Source organism: Heterocephalus glaber, unplaced genomic scaffold (assembly GCF_053883595.1).
Source record: "Heterocephalus glaber isolate CG9 unplaced genomic scaffold, H.glaber_assembly_v1.0 deba00001531, whole genome shotgun sequence".
NCBI classification, from domain to species: domain Eukaryota; kingdom Metazoa; phylum Chordata; class Mammalia; order Rodentia; family Bathyergidae; genus Heterocephalus; species Heterocephalus glaber.
In genome coordinates this window covers 20,394,993-20,415,086 of record NW_028258329.1, presented here as the reverse complement: position 1 = coordinate 20,415,086, position 20,094 = coordinate 20,394,993, and the positions used below count along the sequence as shown (strand labels likewise).

At 45.3% G+C, this 20,094-nt stretch overlaps 1 protein-coding gene, 1 long non-coding RNA gene and 1 other non-coding gene across 10 annotated transcripts in view; 1 reads left to right on the top strand and 2 right to left on the bottom strand.

The window, feature by feature from the left end:
- Fsd2 (fibronectin type III and SPRY domain containing 2) overlaps positions 1 to 12,763 on the top strand; it is a 58,234-nt gene extending 45,471 nt beyond the window's left edge. For 3 of the 5 annotated variants that reach the window (XM_021264881.2, XM_013075102.3, XM_021264878.2), the window contains 7 exons: positions 414 to 569; positions 2,615 to 2,749; positions 3,153 to 3,303; positions 4,679 to 4,812; positions 6,914 to 7,046; positions 10,455 to 10,631; positions 12,495 to 12,763. In XM_021264881.2, the coding sequence (XP_021120540.1) occupies positions 414 to 569; positions 2,615 to 2,749; positions 3,153 to 3,303; positions 4,679 to 4,812; positions 6,914 to 7,046; positions 10,455 to 10,631; positions 12,495 to 12,747 (1,139 nt within the window). In that variant the 3' untranslated portion in view covers positions 12,748 to 12,763. The remainder of the gene's footprint in view (positions 1 to 413; positions 570 to 2,614; positions 2,750 to 3,152; positions 3,304 to 4,678; positions 4,813 to 6,913; positions 7,047 to 10,454; positions 10,632 to 12,494) is intronic. The other 2 variants (XM_087188522.1, XM_087188523.1) reach the window with 2 other exon arrangements.
- The window catches only part of LOC101703149 (uncharacterized), a 37,185-nt gene extending 19,742 nt beyond the window's left edge, over positions 1 to 17,443 (bottom strand). For all 4 annotated transcript variants that reach the window (XR_015441830.1, XR_015441831.1, XR_015441832.1 and 1 more), the window contains exons 1-3: positions 17,292 to 17,443; positions 14,892 to 14,927; positions 8,568 to 12,966 (exon numbers count right to left, since the gene is read on the bottom strand). This is a non-coding gene — a long non-coding RNA (uncharacterized LOC101703149). The remainder of the gene's footprint in view (positions 1 to 8,567; positions 12,967 to 14,891; positions 14,928 to 17,291) is intronic.
- LOC147824899 (small Cajal body-specific RNA 15) lies at positions 16,084 to 16,210 on the bottom strand. The gene has a single exon (XR_015441869.1).
- Positions 17,444 to 20,094: the final 2,651 nt, after the last annotated feature.

The window sequence follows — 20,094 nt, the reverse complement described above, 5'->3', positions numbered from 1 at the left end:
TTGGCTGTCCTGTGTCTTCAAATGCCCCAGAAGGGCCAGAAACCCATGACCTGGTGCAGGACCTACAAACAGTACCCCAGCCTGAGACCCAGTCACCGACTCTTGCTTCCTAAGCTTATCTCCATTTATCCAAGTAGGAATGGGAACACTGGTCATTCTTATAGGCTCATGGGTGAGAGGCTTCCATTCCCTCTTCCAAGTTCCCTCTTCCATCCCCAAAGGCCACGGATGCTTTGGGGGACCAGTGATTCTATAAAAGGGGCCATACTCATCCTACACTTAACTTAAACCTTCTCCTTTTGTGTTCTCTTTTTTCTTTTTTTGTACTCAGGATTGAACTCAGGACCTTGCACCAGCCAGGCAGGCACTGTGCTGCTGAGCTAAATCCCCAGCCCTCTTTTTTCCTTTTGTAGCTCCTTCTGCTCCTGTGATAAACCCACAGGCCCCCAACTCAGCCACAGGTTCCTCTGTCCGGGTGTGCTGGAGCTTATACTCTGATGACACCGTGGAGAGCTATTGGTTGTCCTACCGGCCAGTGCAGGACAGCCCACCTGGGAAGGACCAAGAAGGTGAGGCCCTGCCCAGAAAATGCTCATGCCATGAGAACAGTTCAGGCCCATCAGAGGAGCTGGGAAGGTAGAGAAGAGAGGGGTCTTCCCCAGAGCTCTCATGACCTGGGAACCTCAGAGTGTGAAATGCAGCCAGGCGAGTATGGCAGAAAGGCCTAGAAAGGCAAGTTGGGTCCTGGCTGGGGAAAACCACAAGGCCAACCCAAGGTGTCTGGAGTGTATTCAGAGCCAACAGGTCAGAATTGTCCTTGAATCAGTCTCTGCCTGAGTAGGATGCAGGACAGGCCAGAGATGCCCCTCTTTGGGAGGCCCAGCAGGGCTAGGTTCTAGCACATTCTGACATGTGAGGGTGAGGTAGGCTTTTCTCACAGCAACCCTGTGCTACAGGAGAAACTGTAACAAATACCTGCAGTAAATCAGTTTTTAAAGAGGAAAGGTTTACTTTGGCTCACTGTTTCAGAGGATTCAGTCCTGGGTCACTGGGCCCTATTGACTTTGTACCTATCATGAAACACTACACATGGTGGCAATGTGTGGCAAAGGAAGTTGCTCTCCTCATAGCAGCCAGGGAGCCACGAGAAAGACAGGAAAGGGCTGAGGCCCCAATATGCTCTTCAAGTCCATGCCTTCACTAACTTCCCTTCCTCCCAGTAGGGCCCCCTACCGAAGGTTCTGCCACTTCCCCATGGCCCCATGGGGTTCAACTAAGCCTTGAACTTATAGGATACCTATCAAACCATAGCAAGAAGGGAAGATCAGAATGCAGAACCCTCTCTGATTACCTGAAGGCATCAGGGGATCAAAGCCAGCCTAGGTGCATGAGATCAGAGGGGAGTTCCCAGAACGAGACTTGGAGAGCTCCATTTTATGGATGAGGATGCTGAGACTTGTCTAGAGAAATGACCTGTCTATGGGAATACAGTGAATTATGGCAGAACCAGGCTGAGAATCAGGACCGCAGGCCAGAATGAGAAGGTGGGAAGGTGAGGCCGCTTCCCAGGAGCCAGGAAGGAAAGCAGTTCTAGAGGAAAGAGCTGATTAGCCACAGCCTTCACCAGGAGTCAAGCCCTACTGGCACCCCTTGCAGACATGCAGATGCCACCATGTCAAGCTGTGTCACGGCCATCCACGGAGGTCTCTCAAATGGATGTGTTGTTAGAGCCAATATCAAAGGGTGGCTTAATGAGCTACCACTGCCTTACAAGATTTTAGGAAGGTCAGAGTTGTACCCATTTTTACAGCATATCAGCACTTCCCCAACTTAGTGGCTTATAAAATTATTTATTCTTCCTTATAATGCTTTGGATTGGCTGGGCAATTCTGGTCGGAGCCACGTTGGTTAGGGCCAGGTCTAGTATGGCCTCACTCACTTGTGCCCCAGCTGAAGGCATAGATGAAGGCTGCAATGACTTCAGTGCTGGGGCCTCTCTGTGTGGTTCCATGTCCCCTGGAAGGCTGGCTCTGGCGAGCACCGAACTTCCCAAGCCTCTGTTTGCATCCTGTTTGTCATTGCCCCATTGTCCAAAGCAAGTCACGTAGGTGGGCCTAGCTTCAAGGAATGGCAAGAAAAAAATCTTTTCTGGGAAGGGCTACTGGGGATCGAACCCAGGAATGCTTTATCACTGAGCTCTTTTTATTTTTTTATTTTAAGACAGGATCTCAGCTTCCCAAGCAGCTGGCATTATAGGTGTATGCCACCATACCTGCAAAGTCACACTGCAGAGGGGTGTGCATAGAGGGAGTAATTTGCACCCAGTTCTGCCATCTACTATAGTGAGATTCAGCACAATGGATTTGGAATCACTTGGTCTATTTTATTTTTGCTTAAATTCTTTTATTGGTACATTTTAGGTACACAATACATTTGCATTTATCATTGGGTGCTTGTACCTGTACATGATGTATCTTGGTTCTTATTTTTTCCCCATTACCTGTGCTCCCTTCACCCGTCCACCCTTCCCTATTTACATAGACTTCATTTCCTTTTTTTTTTTTTCTACTTGGCCTATTTTAAAGGTTGAATTCTTACCTTTTTTTCCTCCTAGAGTTTACAGTGACCGTCAAAGAAACATACTGCTCAGTGACAAACCTTGAACCAAATACCCAGTATGAATTCTGGGTCATAGCCAAGAACAGGGCTGGCCCCAGTCCCTCCAGTGAGCATGCAGTATACATGACAGGTAATGGGACCACTGTTTCCTGTCACAGGGCTTTCATTCAAGAGGACATCAGAGTTACAAGTTCTAGACATGGTAGGGCCTTTGATTTCATTTGCAAGGACAGGAAGAACTATGTGACCTTTTTCGTTCAGTTGATACACTAAATCTACACACTTAGTATGGCAGGGACATTTTCTCATGGTTGGTGCCAAAATATAAAAGTGCTACACTTGGTCACACTGACACTGGAATCTTGTTAGCCATCCTTTGCTCCAGGACATTTGGAAAATCCCCTGGTGTTCTTCATGGCACTGAATCTTTCACATGGGTGGACAGGGTGCTTGTGGTGTTTGTCTGTGACTGTGAACACAATGGCCAGAAAGGAACAGGACAGTTGTTCACCTCTCCTTTCCCCTGTGTTTAGCCCCTTCTCCCCCTGTTATAAAAACTGAGGCGATAAGGAGCTGTGAAGAGGCTGTGCTCATCTGCTGGGAGTCTGGGAACCTGAATCCTGTGGACTCCTATACCGTGGAGCTGACCCAGGTGGAAATGCCAGCAACCTCAGGGGTAACTGAGTGAGTCACAAAGGCATGTGCTGAGCATTTGGAAAGGTGATCTGGAGAGGTCAGAATTTGTGACACATGGGAAATCATAGTTATAGGTTAGTTTTCACATGAAGCAGCTGCAATGCCATTATCAAAGGTGAAGAATGACCAAGAGTATAAGGGGTTAACCTCATATTTACTTTTTTTTTTTTTTTTTTGGTACCAGGGATCGAACTCGGGTCCTTGCACTTGCTCATGTTTACTTTTTATAAAGCCAAATTAAGGTTTCCCATTCAAGTATTGACAGATAGTCAGTGATGACAGACTAGTCAGTATTGACAGACGAGTATAGTTTGCTATGGCATGCATGCCATAGATGGTGCCAAGTTAGGGTGGCGTAGATTGATGCATCTCTTGCCCTAATGGAGATGACAGCTAGATGGGGAAACAGCCAAAATAAAAAATAAAAGCCAAAAAAATAGCAATGTTTGAAACACTGTGCTCTGGGGCACTGAAGTGCTAGGAAGGAAAAAGAAATGTAATAAACTAGAGTATGGGGTGGAGACAGGGACCCCTTTGGGTGGAACAGACACTAAAACTGTGTCCTGCAGATGGGAGCCAGTGAGCCTGAGAACAGCAGATGTGGGAGCCACCCAGGAGAGAGGGCTGCAGGGACATGGGCTGGGACAGGAGTGAGCTGGCTGCGCTGGAGGAACCAAGGGGCCAACCTGGCTGGCATTCAGGGAAGAGAGGGAAAAGAAAAGACAAGAGAGACTGCAGTTCAGCACACAAACAGTACTGTCTGCTGCCAAAGTCCATCTGTGGGCTCACGTTCACCTGGAGGTGAGAGAGTGAGCAGTGTTCACAGGTGGATGAGGGCTAGGCCTGGGCCACCAGGGTTTCCATCTTTGACAGCTGGCAGCTTTGGGCAGTGGAGGACACAGAACCTGCTTACAGCAGGCTGTGCAGAAGTTTGTGGAGGGTTAACAACCCTGGGCTGGGCCCCTGCAGCTCTGGTCAGTCACCTGGTCACAGACATGTACTGAGACTTCCACACATGCTGTGGTCAGTGGTCCACAGGTTCTGCCCTCGGACAGGTTATGACCCGCACAGCCAGATGCAGACACTACATTAGACATCTGCCAAGCACAGTGCCAGGTACCTGAGAATCCAGGGGGAGCTCAGGAGGGAGACAGCCACACATCTGGAGTAGCACCCCAGAGAAAGGTGAGCAGGAGGCTGTGGGCTCCTCAGGGACCAGCTGATATGCCTGGCTGTGCTGCTGTGGGCCAGAGGACAATGACTATGACTATGATTTTCACAATGCCAGCTTTGGAAGGTACAGCCAGGCTTGGGTCTGGGTCCCCTGGCCCCACGCTGACCACAGCTCCACTTCCCTCCCCAGGTCCGTGGTTGGCATCCCTACCTGTGAGTCGCTGATACAGCTGCAGCCTGGGCAGAGCTACACGATCTGTGTGCGAGCCCTCAATGTGGGGGGCCCCAGTGCCAGGAGCGAGCCCGCTACAGTCTGTACCACAGGTCTGTGCCCTGGACTGTGGGGTGGTACCTCTGGGTCCCAGGTGGCCACTTGGTGGCAGACCCCATGTTGCTGTGATGTCACCAGAAAACAGATGAGTGTGCATAGGACACAGGGCAGGCCTGGAAAGGGTTCTGGGGGACTGAAGCCCTGTGGTCTGGTTTTACAGATGAATGAAGACCCAAGTCACTACAATTTGGTAGCTGAGTAGTTTTTCTCTAGGCCCCTCAGGTGGGCCAGAGGCTCAGCCATGGATCTGGGCGGCCCAGCACCTCAAATCTTACCCAGGCTGAGTTCCTCCCTTGTGACAGGGTCCTGATGAAATTCCCAGAAGAGCCCCTGGCCTTGACCCACCTCCCACCCAGCCCCTGGCCCCATCTCTTGTGTGCCATCCCTGTCAGAAAACAGCTTCCTCTCGCTTCCAAGTCTTGAGTCAGCAGACTCACTAGCAACATCCTCCCATTGCCTGTCACCCTGACCCTCCTTGCTGAGCTGTGCCAAGGTGTGCAGCAGCCAGGTGGCTTTTCCACACCTCTCGGCGCACACCCGGCTGGACCTGCTGTGTGGGTGACAGGAGCCACAGACTGGCCCAGCACTCCGAACAACATGCTCTTGATGGGGATCTTTCACTGAGACACTGGGCCATTGTGTACTCCTTTCTAAGGCTGGGAGAGGGCCAAGACCAGCCTCCATTTATATTCCTTCCATGTGGATGGGCAAGAAGTTCAGCAGCCACCCACAGCCACAGAGCTGGAAAGGGTGAGTGCCAGAAGCAGGACTCGGGGTTTTTTTGTCTTGTGCTGGGGCCTTCTTTTGGTTATTTGCAGTTCTAATTTTTTGTGCTGGCTTGTTTTGAAATATCAAATCCTGGCTATTTCAGTAAAAGAAAATAGGGAGGAAAAGGTACAGCTAGCTCTTGATTATTCAGTCGTCTCTGAATCCATTTGTTCAAAGAATTTTTATGTGCATGTATAGCCCTGGGAATTAAACCCAGGGCCTCTGCATTGAGCTACATCCCCAGCTCTCTTACTTTATTTTTTATTTTGAGACAGTCTCCCTAAGTTGTCCAGGCTGGACTTGAACTTGCAATCCTCCTGCTTCAGTATCCCCCAGAGCAAAAATTTTTTTTTTTTGGTACTGAGGATAGAACTTGGGACCTTGTGCTTGCACCGCAGGCGCCGGAACCACTGAGCTAAATCCCCAGCCCTGCACATAAGGTTTTTAAGAGTGTACAATACTTATAGAAAACTTTCATGAACATTAATCAACAAAAAATATATATTCAAAAATGATCTTTGCCTGAGAACAGAAAGGGCAGTAGAAGCCACTGACTGTTAGTTGTTAGGTGGGAATGTGTCTCCCTTTCCAGAGTCAGCAAATAAAGTTCCTAGTGGCAAGAGCTGTAAAAGTAATTGTGAACAGTTTGGTGGTGATGCTTGAACCAAAGTTTGAGACAATGAAAAGTGACAGAATGGGAAAGAAAGAAGTGGTCTCAGAGACAGTAATGGAGGAGGAGGTACTATGTTCCTAAATAATCTTTTTTATTCATAACTTTTATTAGATCTGTACAACTTCTTGATGAGCTTTGTTTTAGTCATGATTTGAGGGTGACTCATCTCTTTCCTTCTCCCCCATTATCCTAACTGCAAGGCAGATGTTGAATTTTGCTAACGTTTATCAAATGATCATTAAGAATTCCCTTGACTTGTTTCCCTTGGCAGGCAAGTTAGAAATTCTTGTCTGGGCACAGGCATTTGCAGCCCAGACACAAGGGCACAGCCACGGGAATCACAGTGGGGTTCAAATTTGAGTCTTATCATTTGCCAGCCAATTTCTTACCCACTTGCGCCTCAGCTTCCTGACCTACTAAACAGACAGTAACACCTGTTTCTGTGGGTGGTCGTGGGGACCGATGGATAAGATGTGTGAACAGCTTCGCTCCATGCCAGGCCCAAGTGCTGTCCCTTCCAGCATAGCTGCCACTTGTCCACAGGAGGCTGTGACTCTGAGGGGTGCTGGGGACACTGTACCCACATGTGGGATTCCTGTGCAGACTGCTGCACTGTGACTGTCCGGGCATCTTCTGTGTTCCCTGTCCTGCAGGAAGCTACTTTCCCCTGAATAAGGCCACCTGCCACCCCTGGTTGAACATTTCAGAAGATGGGTTTATGGTGATCCGAAGTGAAAGGAAAAGTCTCACTCGGGAGCCACTGCCCAGCCAGACCCAGTTCACCAGGTACTACACACACACACACACACACGCACACTCCCCAGCCAGACCTAGTTCAACAGGTACTACACACACACACCTGCTCAACAGGATGCTCTCAGAACTGCTCTGGTAACACCGCTGGGCCAGGGAGTGGGGTTATGATAAACAGACAACGCCTCACAGGGGGAAAGGGAATCCCAAAAATGAGAGGGAAGGCCTGGCAGGGGAGGGCACTCCTGTGAGGCCATGGTGGCCCCCAAGGACTTCGTGGGGGTATGGGTCATGGGTCAGAGTGGAAGGACAGAAACAGGACTCAGTCTCCTGCTGCTGAGCCCAGGGCTCTTCCTCCCACCCTGAGACACCTTGCATAAAATCCCTGGGCAGGCGTACAGAGCAAGCCTGTCCTATAGGGGCCCAGCCTGAGAGAGGAGTCATCCCACCTGCCACCATCTCTACCTGCTGTCCAGAGCTCAGCACTCCATGTTGAGGTAATTTACTGGTGCTGTCATTCTTTCTCCAAAGATGTACAAAAGACTTAAAAGGCAAATATACTGAGAAAAAAAGTCAAAGCAATAAAAGAAGAGCGGTAGGGCTGAGTTTCCAGGATTAAACAGTAACATGCTGGGAGCCAGGGAAGAAGGTGTCCTTGGCAGGTAGATTTTGGAGAATGGAGGATCTTTCAAGGAAGAAAAGCAGCTTTCATCTGAGGGCTGGAAGAGCCCCTGATGGAAGCTGAGCCTGGCCTCCCTGTGTGGGTCTTAAAGCACCCCTCAGCTGGCTCTTCCTCACCAATGGCTCCTAGCTGTCTTTCTACTGCCCATGAAGTAAGCACTCACTGCGTGTTTTCCTGTGAAACAGCAGAACTGCAGAGTATAGACGAAAACAGTTTTATCCCTTCCCTCCACCACCCATTCACCCATTCAACCTGAGAGAGAGGAGTAAGAAGCATCCAGGTCCTGCCTGACAGGCAGCGACACACTTAGCACTGACTCTCATGGACGTTGTTGTGGCCCCTCTGACTGCAGCTGTTAACACAGGAGCCCCAGCCGCTGGTGGCCCCTCACAAGCCGACGCACCCAACACTATGACTCTAGACTCTTTCTCCCCCACCTCCCACCCCCACCCCCACCCCCACAAAAAAATCAAACAGAACACTGAGACAGCTTTCCTATGGTGGGTTCCAGTCATACCTGGGAAACACACACCTCCGACCCAGCTGTTGCTGTCCTGCTTTCTTTGAGGGAGCTTTCTGGGCAGACACAACCTCAGGCTTTTGCAACTTGACTCTGGTGTTGCACTACAAGTTGGTTTTGGCCATTTCCTTTGCCAGTGTCTCTTGGATAGTCTAGCCCAGTGGTAGCGAACCTATGGCACACATGTTATTGTGTTTTTCTTTTAAGACGAGAGATGTGAAGGTATGGGTTGTTTTTTCTAAACTAAAACCTCAGTATTCAGGTTTAATTACAGTGTTGGCACTTTGCCATAAAGAAGTAGGTTTTGGGTTGCAGTTTTGGGCACTTATCTCTAAAAGTTCTAGCATCTCACCTTGAAATTGGGGAGTACTGAGCATCTATTGCTTTCTTCTTGGCTTTTTGGGGTCCAGCCAAGCTGAGTTAGTCTCACTTTAATAAGCTGCCAATGTATCTGTGGCCCTGCAAAGAGCTGTACTGTGTACTGAAGGTGAAGAAATGAACATCTCTGTCCACATGAGGCTCCAATCTGCAGGTAGGGCTGATGTAGACACCTGTAAAAGAGGAGACAGACATGCAGACAAGACACTGTTTGAGGTCCAAGGAAGAATTCTTGGAAGGCTGGAATTTTGAGGGATGAATAGTTCCCTAGGCCAACAAGACAGACAAGTGCTTTGTACCTATGCGAAGCCAGGAAGATGCTATTTGGAGAACCATGAGTAGTTTAGCATGCCTGCTGTACAGGGCCTGCGCTGAGAAGAGGTGGAGGTGACGCCGGAGGTGGATAAGGCTTGGTGCAAAAGAAAGTGGATTTTATCCTTTAGGTGGTGGGATTAACTTGAGGACTTAAAGCAGGGGAACAGACATGATCATGTGCACATCTTGGAAATATCACAAAGGATGGTGACACGTGAGCTAGGGAGGGAGAGGGAAAGGCAAGAAAGAAACAGACCATGCAGGAGGCTGCAGAGACCCAAGTGAGCAGGAAGGTGGGTGAGAGGGACTCACAGATTCAGCAGAGCTAGTGCATAATACCCTGAGGCTGGGTATGTGTGTGTGTGCCATGCAGAGGGTGGCAGAGGGGGAAGGACCACGCCACTGTTGTGTTCACAGGGCTTTATGTGGATTCTTTCAGTTATCGCAACAGCAGGGGGAGCCCAGACTCTTTTACCCCAGTGACAGATGAGGAAACTGAGGCATAGTGAAGTTAAGGAACTTGCCCTAGGCCAAGGGCTTTTTTTTTTTTTTTGGTGCTGCTGGGAATTAAACCCAGGGCTTTTGTTGCACTGAGCTATATCCCCAGCACCTTTATTTTTTGACAGGATGTCACTAAATTCCCCAGGTGGTACTTGAACTTGCCATCCTCCTGCCTCAGCCTCCCAGAGTGCTAGGATCACAGGTATGTGCCACTGTGTTGGAATTCTTAATCCCTTTCTTATGAAAACTTTTTGTGTGGCAGTACTGGGAATTGTACCCAGGACCTTCAGTGAGATATACTCCCAGTCCTTTTTTATTTTTGAGACAGGGTCTTACTAGGTTGCCAAGTTGCCCTGATGGGACTGGAGCTTGAAATTCTCCTGCCTCAGCCTCCCACAGTGCTGGGATGATAAATGTTCACCACCATGCCCAGCATTAAGGGCATACTATTAAGAGGTGAACTGGGATTAAACTGGAAACTGAGTTTGTGGTTACTACCTCCCTCTGTTGTAGAATATAACCCTTTACTGGCAGTGGAACTTGCAGGCAGATTTTGATGATTTGGGAGGAAGGTGTGATCTCATTCCTCTTGGCTCAGCCTCTGAATTCTTCGCATCTGCCTGTAATCACTCCTGACATCAGGGTTAAAGGAGGGTCGGACAGCCTCTTGTATTGTATTGTAAGCAAGTGACAGCCAGTTCATGACCTTCCAGCACATGCTTGTGAATTTTTAATCTTTTTTTTTTAATGAACAAACAAATCAATCCTCGATTATTACTAGAAAAGCCCTAACCAGTAAGAGCCAACAGAGACTCTTTGATGGGTCCAGTGTCTGTCTCCCTCCTCTCATGACCAGGCACTGTAATATTCCTCTTCTAGTCTTCAGCATCAGCCCACTGAGCTTTGAGAGCTCCAGGTACAAGTAAGGTGCTCCTACCTCCACATTCACAGACCACTACCCACTGACCTCAGCAGCTGACATCACTCACATGCACAGCCTGGCTTGGGACCCCCAAATCAGACATGTTTCTGCTTCCTAAACCAGGTGTGTTGCCGTCATGGGAAATCTAATTCCGGTCCGAGGGCGCCATTACTGGGAGGTGGAGGTGGACGAGTGTTTGGACTACACAGTTGGTGTGGCCTTTGAAGATGTCCCTAAGCAGGAGGACCTGGGTGCAAATGGCCTCTCCTGGTGCATGAAGCACACATTTGCCGCATCAAGGTAAAACAAACTCTGAATACCCAAGACTAAAACTTGTAAGGTTTGAGCCAGAGGTTTTCTACATCTTGTGTATAAAATATTCACAGGTATTTCAGGAGCTGTAGCCAGCTATTTTCTTTAAAGTCTAACCAAGAGAAAGAGCAGCTTTTGACATTAAGAGAGCTGACACCAGTGGAGGTCTCACCAGGGGCCAACAGTCTTCCATGCATTATCTCATTTACTTCTCAGTTGTATGACTGTGACACTGCTTGAGCAGTGGATAACCCACCCTGTGTGGACTCAGAACTGGATTCAAACCCAGGCAGTCTGGCTCCAAGGACTGCATTATTCTCCACTAAATGCCAGATTTTCATTTATGCTCAGCTTCAGTGTTATTAAGTGGATACAGTTTGATTTGAAACTCTGATTCCATCTTTTAAGTCAATGTGGATAAGGAGATTAACAATTAAGGCTTCTGCTATAATGGAGTAATTTCATGTGAATGGAGGTAACTGCACAGAGCCCAGGCCAGTGGACAAGATGTTCATTTAGAAGGCCATGGTTACAACCTTTGCTTTGAAAATTGGAAAACAACAACAAAAACCCCACACTCCTTTCCCAGGACCCCGTGTAATATGGAGTCTCTAACCTGCCTTTTTGTCCAGTGTTCTGTCCCCATGACCTTGCCTCATGGTTATTTAAACCTTATCATCATGCCTAAGCATAACTGGGAAGACCAGCTTCCCCCATAAGATTTACACTACACTGAACTCTACTAATCCTCAGAACCAGTTTGGGCATGCAGGAATTACTATGCACTGAGTCAGATATGACCTGAGAGTCTGCCTCAAGTAAGACTAATGATCAAAGTTTCCTCTTCTTTAGAAAGGTAAGAACAAGGTTGAGGGTAAAATAGGAGAATAAGAGAAGTGTATAGGAATCTGTGTAGGAGGACAGGTGTGGGGTTAAAAGAAGAGGGGTGGACACCTGAGAAAGAATCAAAGGAAAGGCAAAAGCAAGGCCAAGCGCTGGAGCTAGAGCGGGAAGTTTCTTGCAGTCCTATCTCGGAAAGACATAGGAGAGGCTGTGTGACAAGCGGACGGTGAAGTTTCCCAGCAGACTCTTACTTTTTGGTTCACAGTCTTAGACTGTATTGGTTGTTGGGAAGGAAGGGCTCTTCTGGCTTTGGTAGCTGCTGTGTTCAGAAAAGAAGCCATGGGGAGGTAAGACAAACTGGGACAGAGACAGCCTGGCTTGCTCTCACACGTGCAGATCCTATTTCAAGTGTTCACCCCAGTGTTCTGGCCTGGTATGGGGGTACACAGCTCTTCAGATGTTTGTCGGCAGCAGGGTTAGGGCAGGCCTGCAGCTGGTGTTGGTTTCAGCAGGCACTTTGCAAAGCACACAGGACACTTAGCCTGCCTGAAGGTGGATGCCCTGTGTGGGTTGAAGTTTTAAGATCTGGACACTTCAGAGTACCTGTGCACACCGTGTCTACACAAAAAGGCCCACCATGTCACACGAAAGCCCACAGGGGCTCTCCCTCCCTCAAATGTCTTTATTACAAAGGGTCTACATAGTGAAGCCTTGAGACCCAAATGTTTCAGATGTGTTCTATTTCTATGCTAACTTCAATGCAGTATCAGCTCATGAGTCTACATACAAGTTTCTTAGGTTAAGAGGTTGCTCAGCAACAATGTTTAAAAATTTTTCTTACAACAAAGTTTAGAAGAAGATATATAGCTTTGGAAATGACCAGTTACATTGGTAGCCATTTATTAAAGAAAATACAATCATAGGAGGATGAATAAAATATGAAATGTTCTATAAATAGCTCATCTACAGATTTTCTGAAGTTTTGTTGTATCAACATCTAATTTTCAGGCATAAGTATGAATTTCTGCACAACAGGACAACTCCAGATATAAGAATAACTGTTCCCCCAAAGAAGATTGGCATCCTATTAGACTATGAGAATTCAAAGTTGTCTTTTTTCAATGTGGACATTGCTCAGCATCTATATACATTCAGTTGTCAGCTTCATCGATTTGTGCACCCCTGTTTTTCTCTGGAAAAACCTGGGTATCTAAAGATATGTAATGGCATTTCAATGCCAATGCATGCCACTTTCTATTAGACCTTTCTGAGTCTTTCCTTTTTCGTTTCTGTGCCTTCCTCAACCACTTGTGCCTCAGTTGGCTGAATATGACATTCAGGCTGGTTCATGTATTCGGCGTAATTTGTGGCTCATGTTGTGACCTGGCAGGCTGATGTGCCGACACTCCTTTCCCCAACCTCGAGTCTAGTCCTGGGCACTGCTGCCTGTGTAACACTAGGGTAGTCTCAATAGGCTGAGCTGTAAAATTAAGGAAATGAGGGATCTGAGTAAGTGAACTCAAAGGGCTCTCAAGGGGTCAAACTGCATTTGTCTGCATCTGTAAGATAGTGTGTCTTTGAGGCCTCTGGAGCTCCAGGGAGTCAGGAAAGTATTGAAGCTTCAGCAGCCCCTGTCATTCATATTTCATCAGTTACCAAGAACAGATCTGGGAATGCAAGAGGCTGCCCTTACAAGGCCTCTGAGCCTCCTGCTCAATGGTGCACCGGACACTTAGGAATGCCTCATCCTTGCCCTCACAGTGCTCATGCCACTCTGGCTTTGAGATCACCTCTGTCACGCGCACTTCCGTGAATGCAGGGACAGTGTCTGATTCATCACTTGCACACCAAGGACTAACACACAGCAGGTGTACCCCAATACTTGTTAAGTATCTTTATCCAACCACTGCTTTTTGGCCTCGCTGCTCTCCATGTGAGCCATGGCGAGCGCCTTGAAAACTCCAGCATAAGACCCCTGGCCAGAGAGAGGATGAAGACACATGAAGTGAAGAGAGGGGCAGCTGAACATGGAGCACTCCTTACTACTACTGCACACACACACTGCAGCCTCCACTTGAACATGGGCCTTCCACTGTGTGTTTGTGGCAGGGGTTGGGGGAAGATGAGAATACAAAAGAAAACACTGGTCTAAAGTGATTCTAGGAATGCTCCTGCAATGTGAAGAGCCAGATTCGAAATCAGAAGGCCAGGATTTGACTACTTTGCTTCATAACATAGAAAAGTCACCTAATTTTCCAGCCTTTCTATTTCCCTTCAAACCAAGGGAAACGTAATACTACTTTTCTGATAGGAGAAGCAGACTTAATGACAAACTTAAGAGCCCTTAACAGTACACAGCATATAGCAAGTGTACAATTTCTTAAATCATCCACCCACCAAGGAGCAATGCTGTGCACTGGAGGGCAGTGGTCTCTAGCCAGTGGCTCTCAGTTAGCCTGCCTCATGGCCCTGTGCCATCCAGTGACCTTGGGGCCCAGCTGTCAGCTGCATTCCTGGTTCTCTAGCTCACATCCCCAGCTGCCACGTAAGCTCTGCACACAGCACTGCCAAAGCTGAGTCAAGCTGCAGGGAAAGAAGTCTACTTGTGGGGTAATTAGCACCAGAGACGATTTAATATCCTGTGCCATGGACACTGCTCTAAACACAACATACCCTAAAGTCATCACTTAAGGTTTCATTAGATGAAAAAATTGCTTACTTTAAACTCTCAAGTTTTCCAGTACACTCAAAGTCTGACCCGTGGGACACCTCTCATCTTCTATGAAACTGTCTACTGGTGGGAACAGTAGCTCAGATTCCCAAATTAACCATACACCCTGACAATGTAATAGCTTGTTACACACACACACACACACACACACAGAGCTGCCATGACAAGCTGTATCACCTTCCCTGAAATAAGGTGCAGCAGATGAAACTACAGAAATTGTTCAGTTGTAAACAATATATACATATGTACATACTCAACAATGTTCCCAACTATTGAAACAGAAACTACCAAGTAGGAAATAAGGTAATCACACCTCAGACATGTTTGAATACAGGGTTCTAGTAGGCTTTATGGAATATTGCACAAGTAATTTGAACATGGATAAAATTTGACACTTGTTTAGATTTTAATAAAGTATTTTACCAAGAATAAACTGTCTGGAGTCATCTTTAACATTTAAAATTCACTCAATTTAAAGAAGGGAAACAACCAACTTCAAGGATCACAATTATTTAGCACAATGAACCTTTTTTTAAAACATCTTTCTCAACTTCTGTAAGAAAAAAATGTCTAGAACAAAACTAAACATAACTTGTTTTTTCGTAAGATTCCAATTTTTTTAAATACCATGAACAAGCTGCTAAAACTAAGTTTCCACAAGGGGCAGTCTTTACCTCAAGGCCACTTGCACCTGCAACCTGCTGATAAATCTGTTAAAAACAAAACAGAAAAACATTTTTAAAAAATTTAGCCACAGTTCCTGAGTCTGGGCAGTTAAAACAAATGATAAAACCTGTGCTCCCTGTAGCTTTACCTGTACCACTTTATAACCCGAGCAAGTCATAACAGAAGCTTTGGCTTTCCCACCTTAACACAGGGCAAAGAGAATATGTCAAGCAACCACAGAATCTGGGCGAAAACCAGCAAGGGTTTAGTAATCAAAATATTCAGAATTTACAGCACCCTTCTTAGATGGACTTGGAAAGTTCATCAGCAATTTGGCACATCAAATGATAAAATTAAATTGCCTTTTATTTATTTGTTTTTTTGGTACCAGGGATTGAACTTGGCACCTTGCACTTGCGAGGCAGGCGGTGGAACCACTGAGCTAAATCCCTGGCCCTTTTTTAAAATATATATATTATCAGAAATATATACTTTAACAATGTTGACATAATTCATATCCTAATATTAATATATGTTCTAATCTTATTACTTAATAGACAAGAGTTTGAAAGTTGCCTATGACTTGGGCAATAATTAGTTCTTTTTTTTGGCACTGGGGATCAAACTCCGGACCTTGTGCTTGCAAGGCAAGCAGCAGAACCACTGAGCTAAATCCCTGGCCCTGCCTTTTATTTTTAAAAGTATATGTGTAAAAAAAAAAAAGTATATGTGTAGTGATAACTGGCTTCCTACTGGTTCAAAAGATGTAGTATGACATTCACATCCAATAAAAAATATTTCTAAAGCGTGTACTTGGTCATCAGTACAAAGCAGAACAAAGGCAGGGGTAGCAGGGCCACCTCAATACTTCTTATCATCCAAAATGTGTTAAGATCATAATCTTCCTCTATTCACACAAGAAGTTGCTGCAACACAATTCACTGTGATGTGGCATTCGGTGACTATACTGCTCTCTATCTAATGAGATTCTGCCACTAGAAAACTTTCTGGGCTCTGGGAAGCCTGCACTACAGGAAAATCCTCTCCTTCACTTACCAAATCACATGTCCAGTTTCCAGTCACCTTCCTACCTATTAGCAGGGTAAGATTTTCATGTGCTCACTACACCTTTCTTTACCTTTCTCATCTATAAACTTACTATTCTTATTCTCTACAGTAAAACCACGGAAAGTGCCTAATTGCTGTTGGTAGATAAGTAGGTCTTGGATTTATTTTATAAACAAGACCTGTTCTATCTACCTTTTCATTTAGGAGGCTAAATGCAGAGTCAGCTTGACTTCAAGAACTCTGTTTTCTTAGTCTCCAGAGAAAATGACCAGGTCCTGCCTTTAAAGCACTGTCCTTTAACGTCTTGATATTAAAGGGAAGACAACTTGGAACTGCAAGCGTAGGAGACCAGAACTGTCCACATGTGCCTCCTTCACTGCACCCAAAGGTTAATTAAGCTAAATGCAAGGTGATAGTTTATTTGGAAAAAGACCCCAGATAGGCAGCATCTTTTCTGTCACCAGGAAGTCTCCTGGCAGGAGTGACTATGACCTGGGCACTGCTGCCTGGAAGACAGTCATAATTTTGGGAGAGGTGCTCCTGCATGGGTGCTAGTTCTTATCAAACAGACTGAGTCCCACTACTTCCTTGCTTGTTTTCTCCATTGCCAATCCCAGAAAAAAATTAGGCACAACTCCCTGGTGGGCTGCTTGTTCTTCACTTTTCCAGACTGACAGAATCAGGGTTTTCTTTTTTATTTTCACTTACTCCACTGCTGGTAGAATTAAACTATCATTTATTTGAACTATAAAAATTAGAAAGCTTGAGGCTGATTCAAACAACATGCAAATGTTTTTGTACCATGAATTTGGATCCTAATCTTACTGTCTCTCCCGTTATCATTCCTAAGCCTAAATGTGTGTCTTTCCCTAGAAAGGGTTTAAGAGATGCCCTGAAATTCAAACAGACTAACTGAAGACAGGAATATAATCCGCTCACTGGGAAAGTACCCAACAAACCTGAGGTTTCATTGTGCTTTAATAAAGCAGAAACATAGTTTTGAGAGAGGGAATTACTAGACATATACATTACTTCTTGGTAAACCTGTCTATTAGTCTGCTGCCGAGAAAGATTCCTACCCTCCTATTTCCTTCCACATCCCAAACAACAGCTGAAGGGGGCAAGTGCAAGTGAGAAAGAAAGTGTATCCAGAAACAAGGAAGAGAGTCTGGAAAGGTGTCAACTACCTGTAACTGTCCTTTGTACCATTTACAATCTATGAAACAGCCCTGAATCGACCTCTCTTTCCTTGACTACCTAATGTCTGCACAGGTCAAAAAACATCTCCAGGAAGCACTGCCTAATTTCTCCCTCTCCAAGAAGAGATGAGTGCCACATACCTACTTTAGAATCCTTAAGTGGTATGCTGCAACCACTGACTTGTGTCTGCTCCATTTGACTGTAAGCAGATCAAAGGCAGGGACCGTGCCTTCACAATCTGAATAATTAAACAGGAGAACAGCTACTTTCTCCTTCCCAGGAGCTCACATACCTGAAAAGACAAATAAGACATCAAATTAGCTTCCAAGTCAAAAGAAAACCCCTCTTCACTAGGAAGAAGCAAAGCAGTTTCAAATTTCTGTATACTTGGGGGAACAAAGGCAGAGATTAAAAATATGGCCCAGGAATTCTCAACCTTCCTTCCGTCCCAATACACCTGAAGGATCTGACACAGGCTCATCACTAACTGCACACAGTTGTGACTTCTAATCTGGGAAGAATGAGAAGGGGAGTTGAACCTGAGTTCACTAAAGATCTGTGGTTTAGAATCTTCTTCCCATAACTGAAAAAAAATTGACATATTTAATATTTATGGTAGTTCGGATTATTTCTAAGATGGTCAACATGTATTTTAAATGTTCTAAATCATAAATTGGGATCATAATTCTTGGAGGCTCAAGTATGGAAGGTGCCCCTCAGCCACTGAGTAAGCTTTACTGTCCATTTGGCATTTACAACACAACAGGAGTTATGTGCTTCTCTCTAGATTTAGAATCTAAGACTTTTATAACAGAAATTATACCCTGTAAACGTAATAACAAACAGGGACTTCTAAAGATCACAGGTGATCCCTTCTCAAATGCCAAGTGCCTTTAAAATCAGTATGAAGGCCCTGGGTTCAATCTCTAATTACCCCCCCTTTCCCCAAAAAAGCAATGGAGACCGGGGATGTCGCTTAGTGGTAAGAGTACTTACCCTAGCATGTGCAAGGCTAGATCCTCACCATCACCAAAAAACAAACAAAAAAGGATAAAAGGAACGCAAAATATACACCTGTTTGTGTTCTGTCTGGAATTATATAGTCTGTGGAGACACAAAACTGTGGCTGTTACAGCATTTTTAGGTGATACTTCAGCTTATATCACAATCACATCAGCAATCATTTGTCTACATTATCTAGAAACTTTCTGAAACATTTGCATAAAGTGGTTCTTCAAACATGATTCCTATAGGGGCCTCTGTAAGCGTCTCAAGGATTATTGAGGTCAAACTATTTTTCATAATAATATTTCTGGCCTTTTTCCCTCTCATTCATGAGTGAACAGCAGAGTTTAACTGGAGGCTACATAATATGTCAGGACATTTATCACTCTAACAACAGAGTAGCTGTCATATATGCTTGTATTTTAAAGATTTCTCTAGTGTTTGTTTTGATTGGGTTTTCTTTTCTTTTCCTTTTATTTTTTACACTTGATCTCAGCTAAAAGGTCGAGAAGCGATCATTTCATTTTCTTTTTTTTTTTATTTAATGCTGAGGTTAACCCAGGACCTTATGAATGCCAGGCAAGTGCTCTGCCACTGAGTCTGCTCCAGCTCTCAACTTTTCTTATCTTTTATTTTCAAATATCATAAATAGTAATATAAATAATCCACAAACTCTTTGGCATCCTCGATTTTTAAGGGTATCTTAAAACCAAAAGCTTTGAAATCTTTATATATATAATATATATATATATATATATAAAATATATATATGGGTATTCATGGTTCCCTCACAAAGAATATCTAACTCAATGAATTCTTTAGCAGTTATATTTTCCTCATGTGATGCTAATACTTTTTCAATATTTGCTAATGTACAGTTTGTTTCCTGGACTTCTTAGGCTCCCTTACTTTCTTCACAAGCCTGCCACTTTCCAGTAATAATACATTTCCATTTCATAGCATGAAGATGACAGCAGTGATGCAGAATACACTTAGAGTGCACTGGCATCGAATGCCATTATTATAGCAGCAGAGGCTCGGCTGCAGTGCACTCTGCAGCATCTTGCCTGGACTTGAGGGCAACTTCCGAGTCCTTTTATAGATGATCTTTCATTCACATAGTTTTGGGAAAATGTCTGTGAGTTGTTATAGCAAACAGTGTAAATAAAAGCACAGTTAAGTAGCCAGCTATAATGCTTCAAAAGTAAACACATATCTTGTTTAGTGACCCCAGGCCTTCCTGGGTAAAGATATGTAACAAGTAATAAAACTTCACCTTCACATTTTGTTACTACACACATACTACTGAATGGGAAATGACAAAAGCAACGAGTGACACTTTCCACCTGCAGTGTCAATGTAGGTAACTGACACAGTTCTAACCCTTGACACTGACTTTGCCTTTGATGGATTCATCCTGTTTCTAAATGTACGTCACTACCCTCTTCACTTCTCACCCCTCCAATACCTGTTGGCAAAAGAAGAAATGTTTAGCAATCCACAGGGTACGGTATAGAGAAAAATATTAGGGGAGGGAAATTAAGAAATTGAGCTCTAAGTCTCAGCTGTAATTGACAAAATGTGATTCTCCACCTGTCTCCTCTCTATGCTTCAGCTTAAACTGAAACGAAAGAGGTGACCAAGATGGATTTGTTCCACCCTATCAAACGAATTTGCTGGCAGATTCAGAAAACGTAAAAAAAGGGCTGGGGATTTAGCTCAGTGGTTCCGCCGCCTGCCTCGAAAGCGCAAGGACCCAAGTTCGATCCCCGGTACCAAAAAGAAAACGTGAAAACTAACAACTCTATGCGTGTTTAAAATTAATGCAACAGGTGCTTACTGCCTCAGGGAGGAGTTACAGACTCAGGATGCCTGAGTTTGTACCGGCCCATCGGCACGGCCAAAGTAAAAACTGAAGATGTTTTCTTAAACGTCACT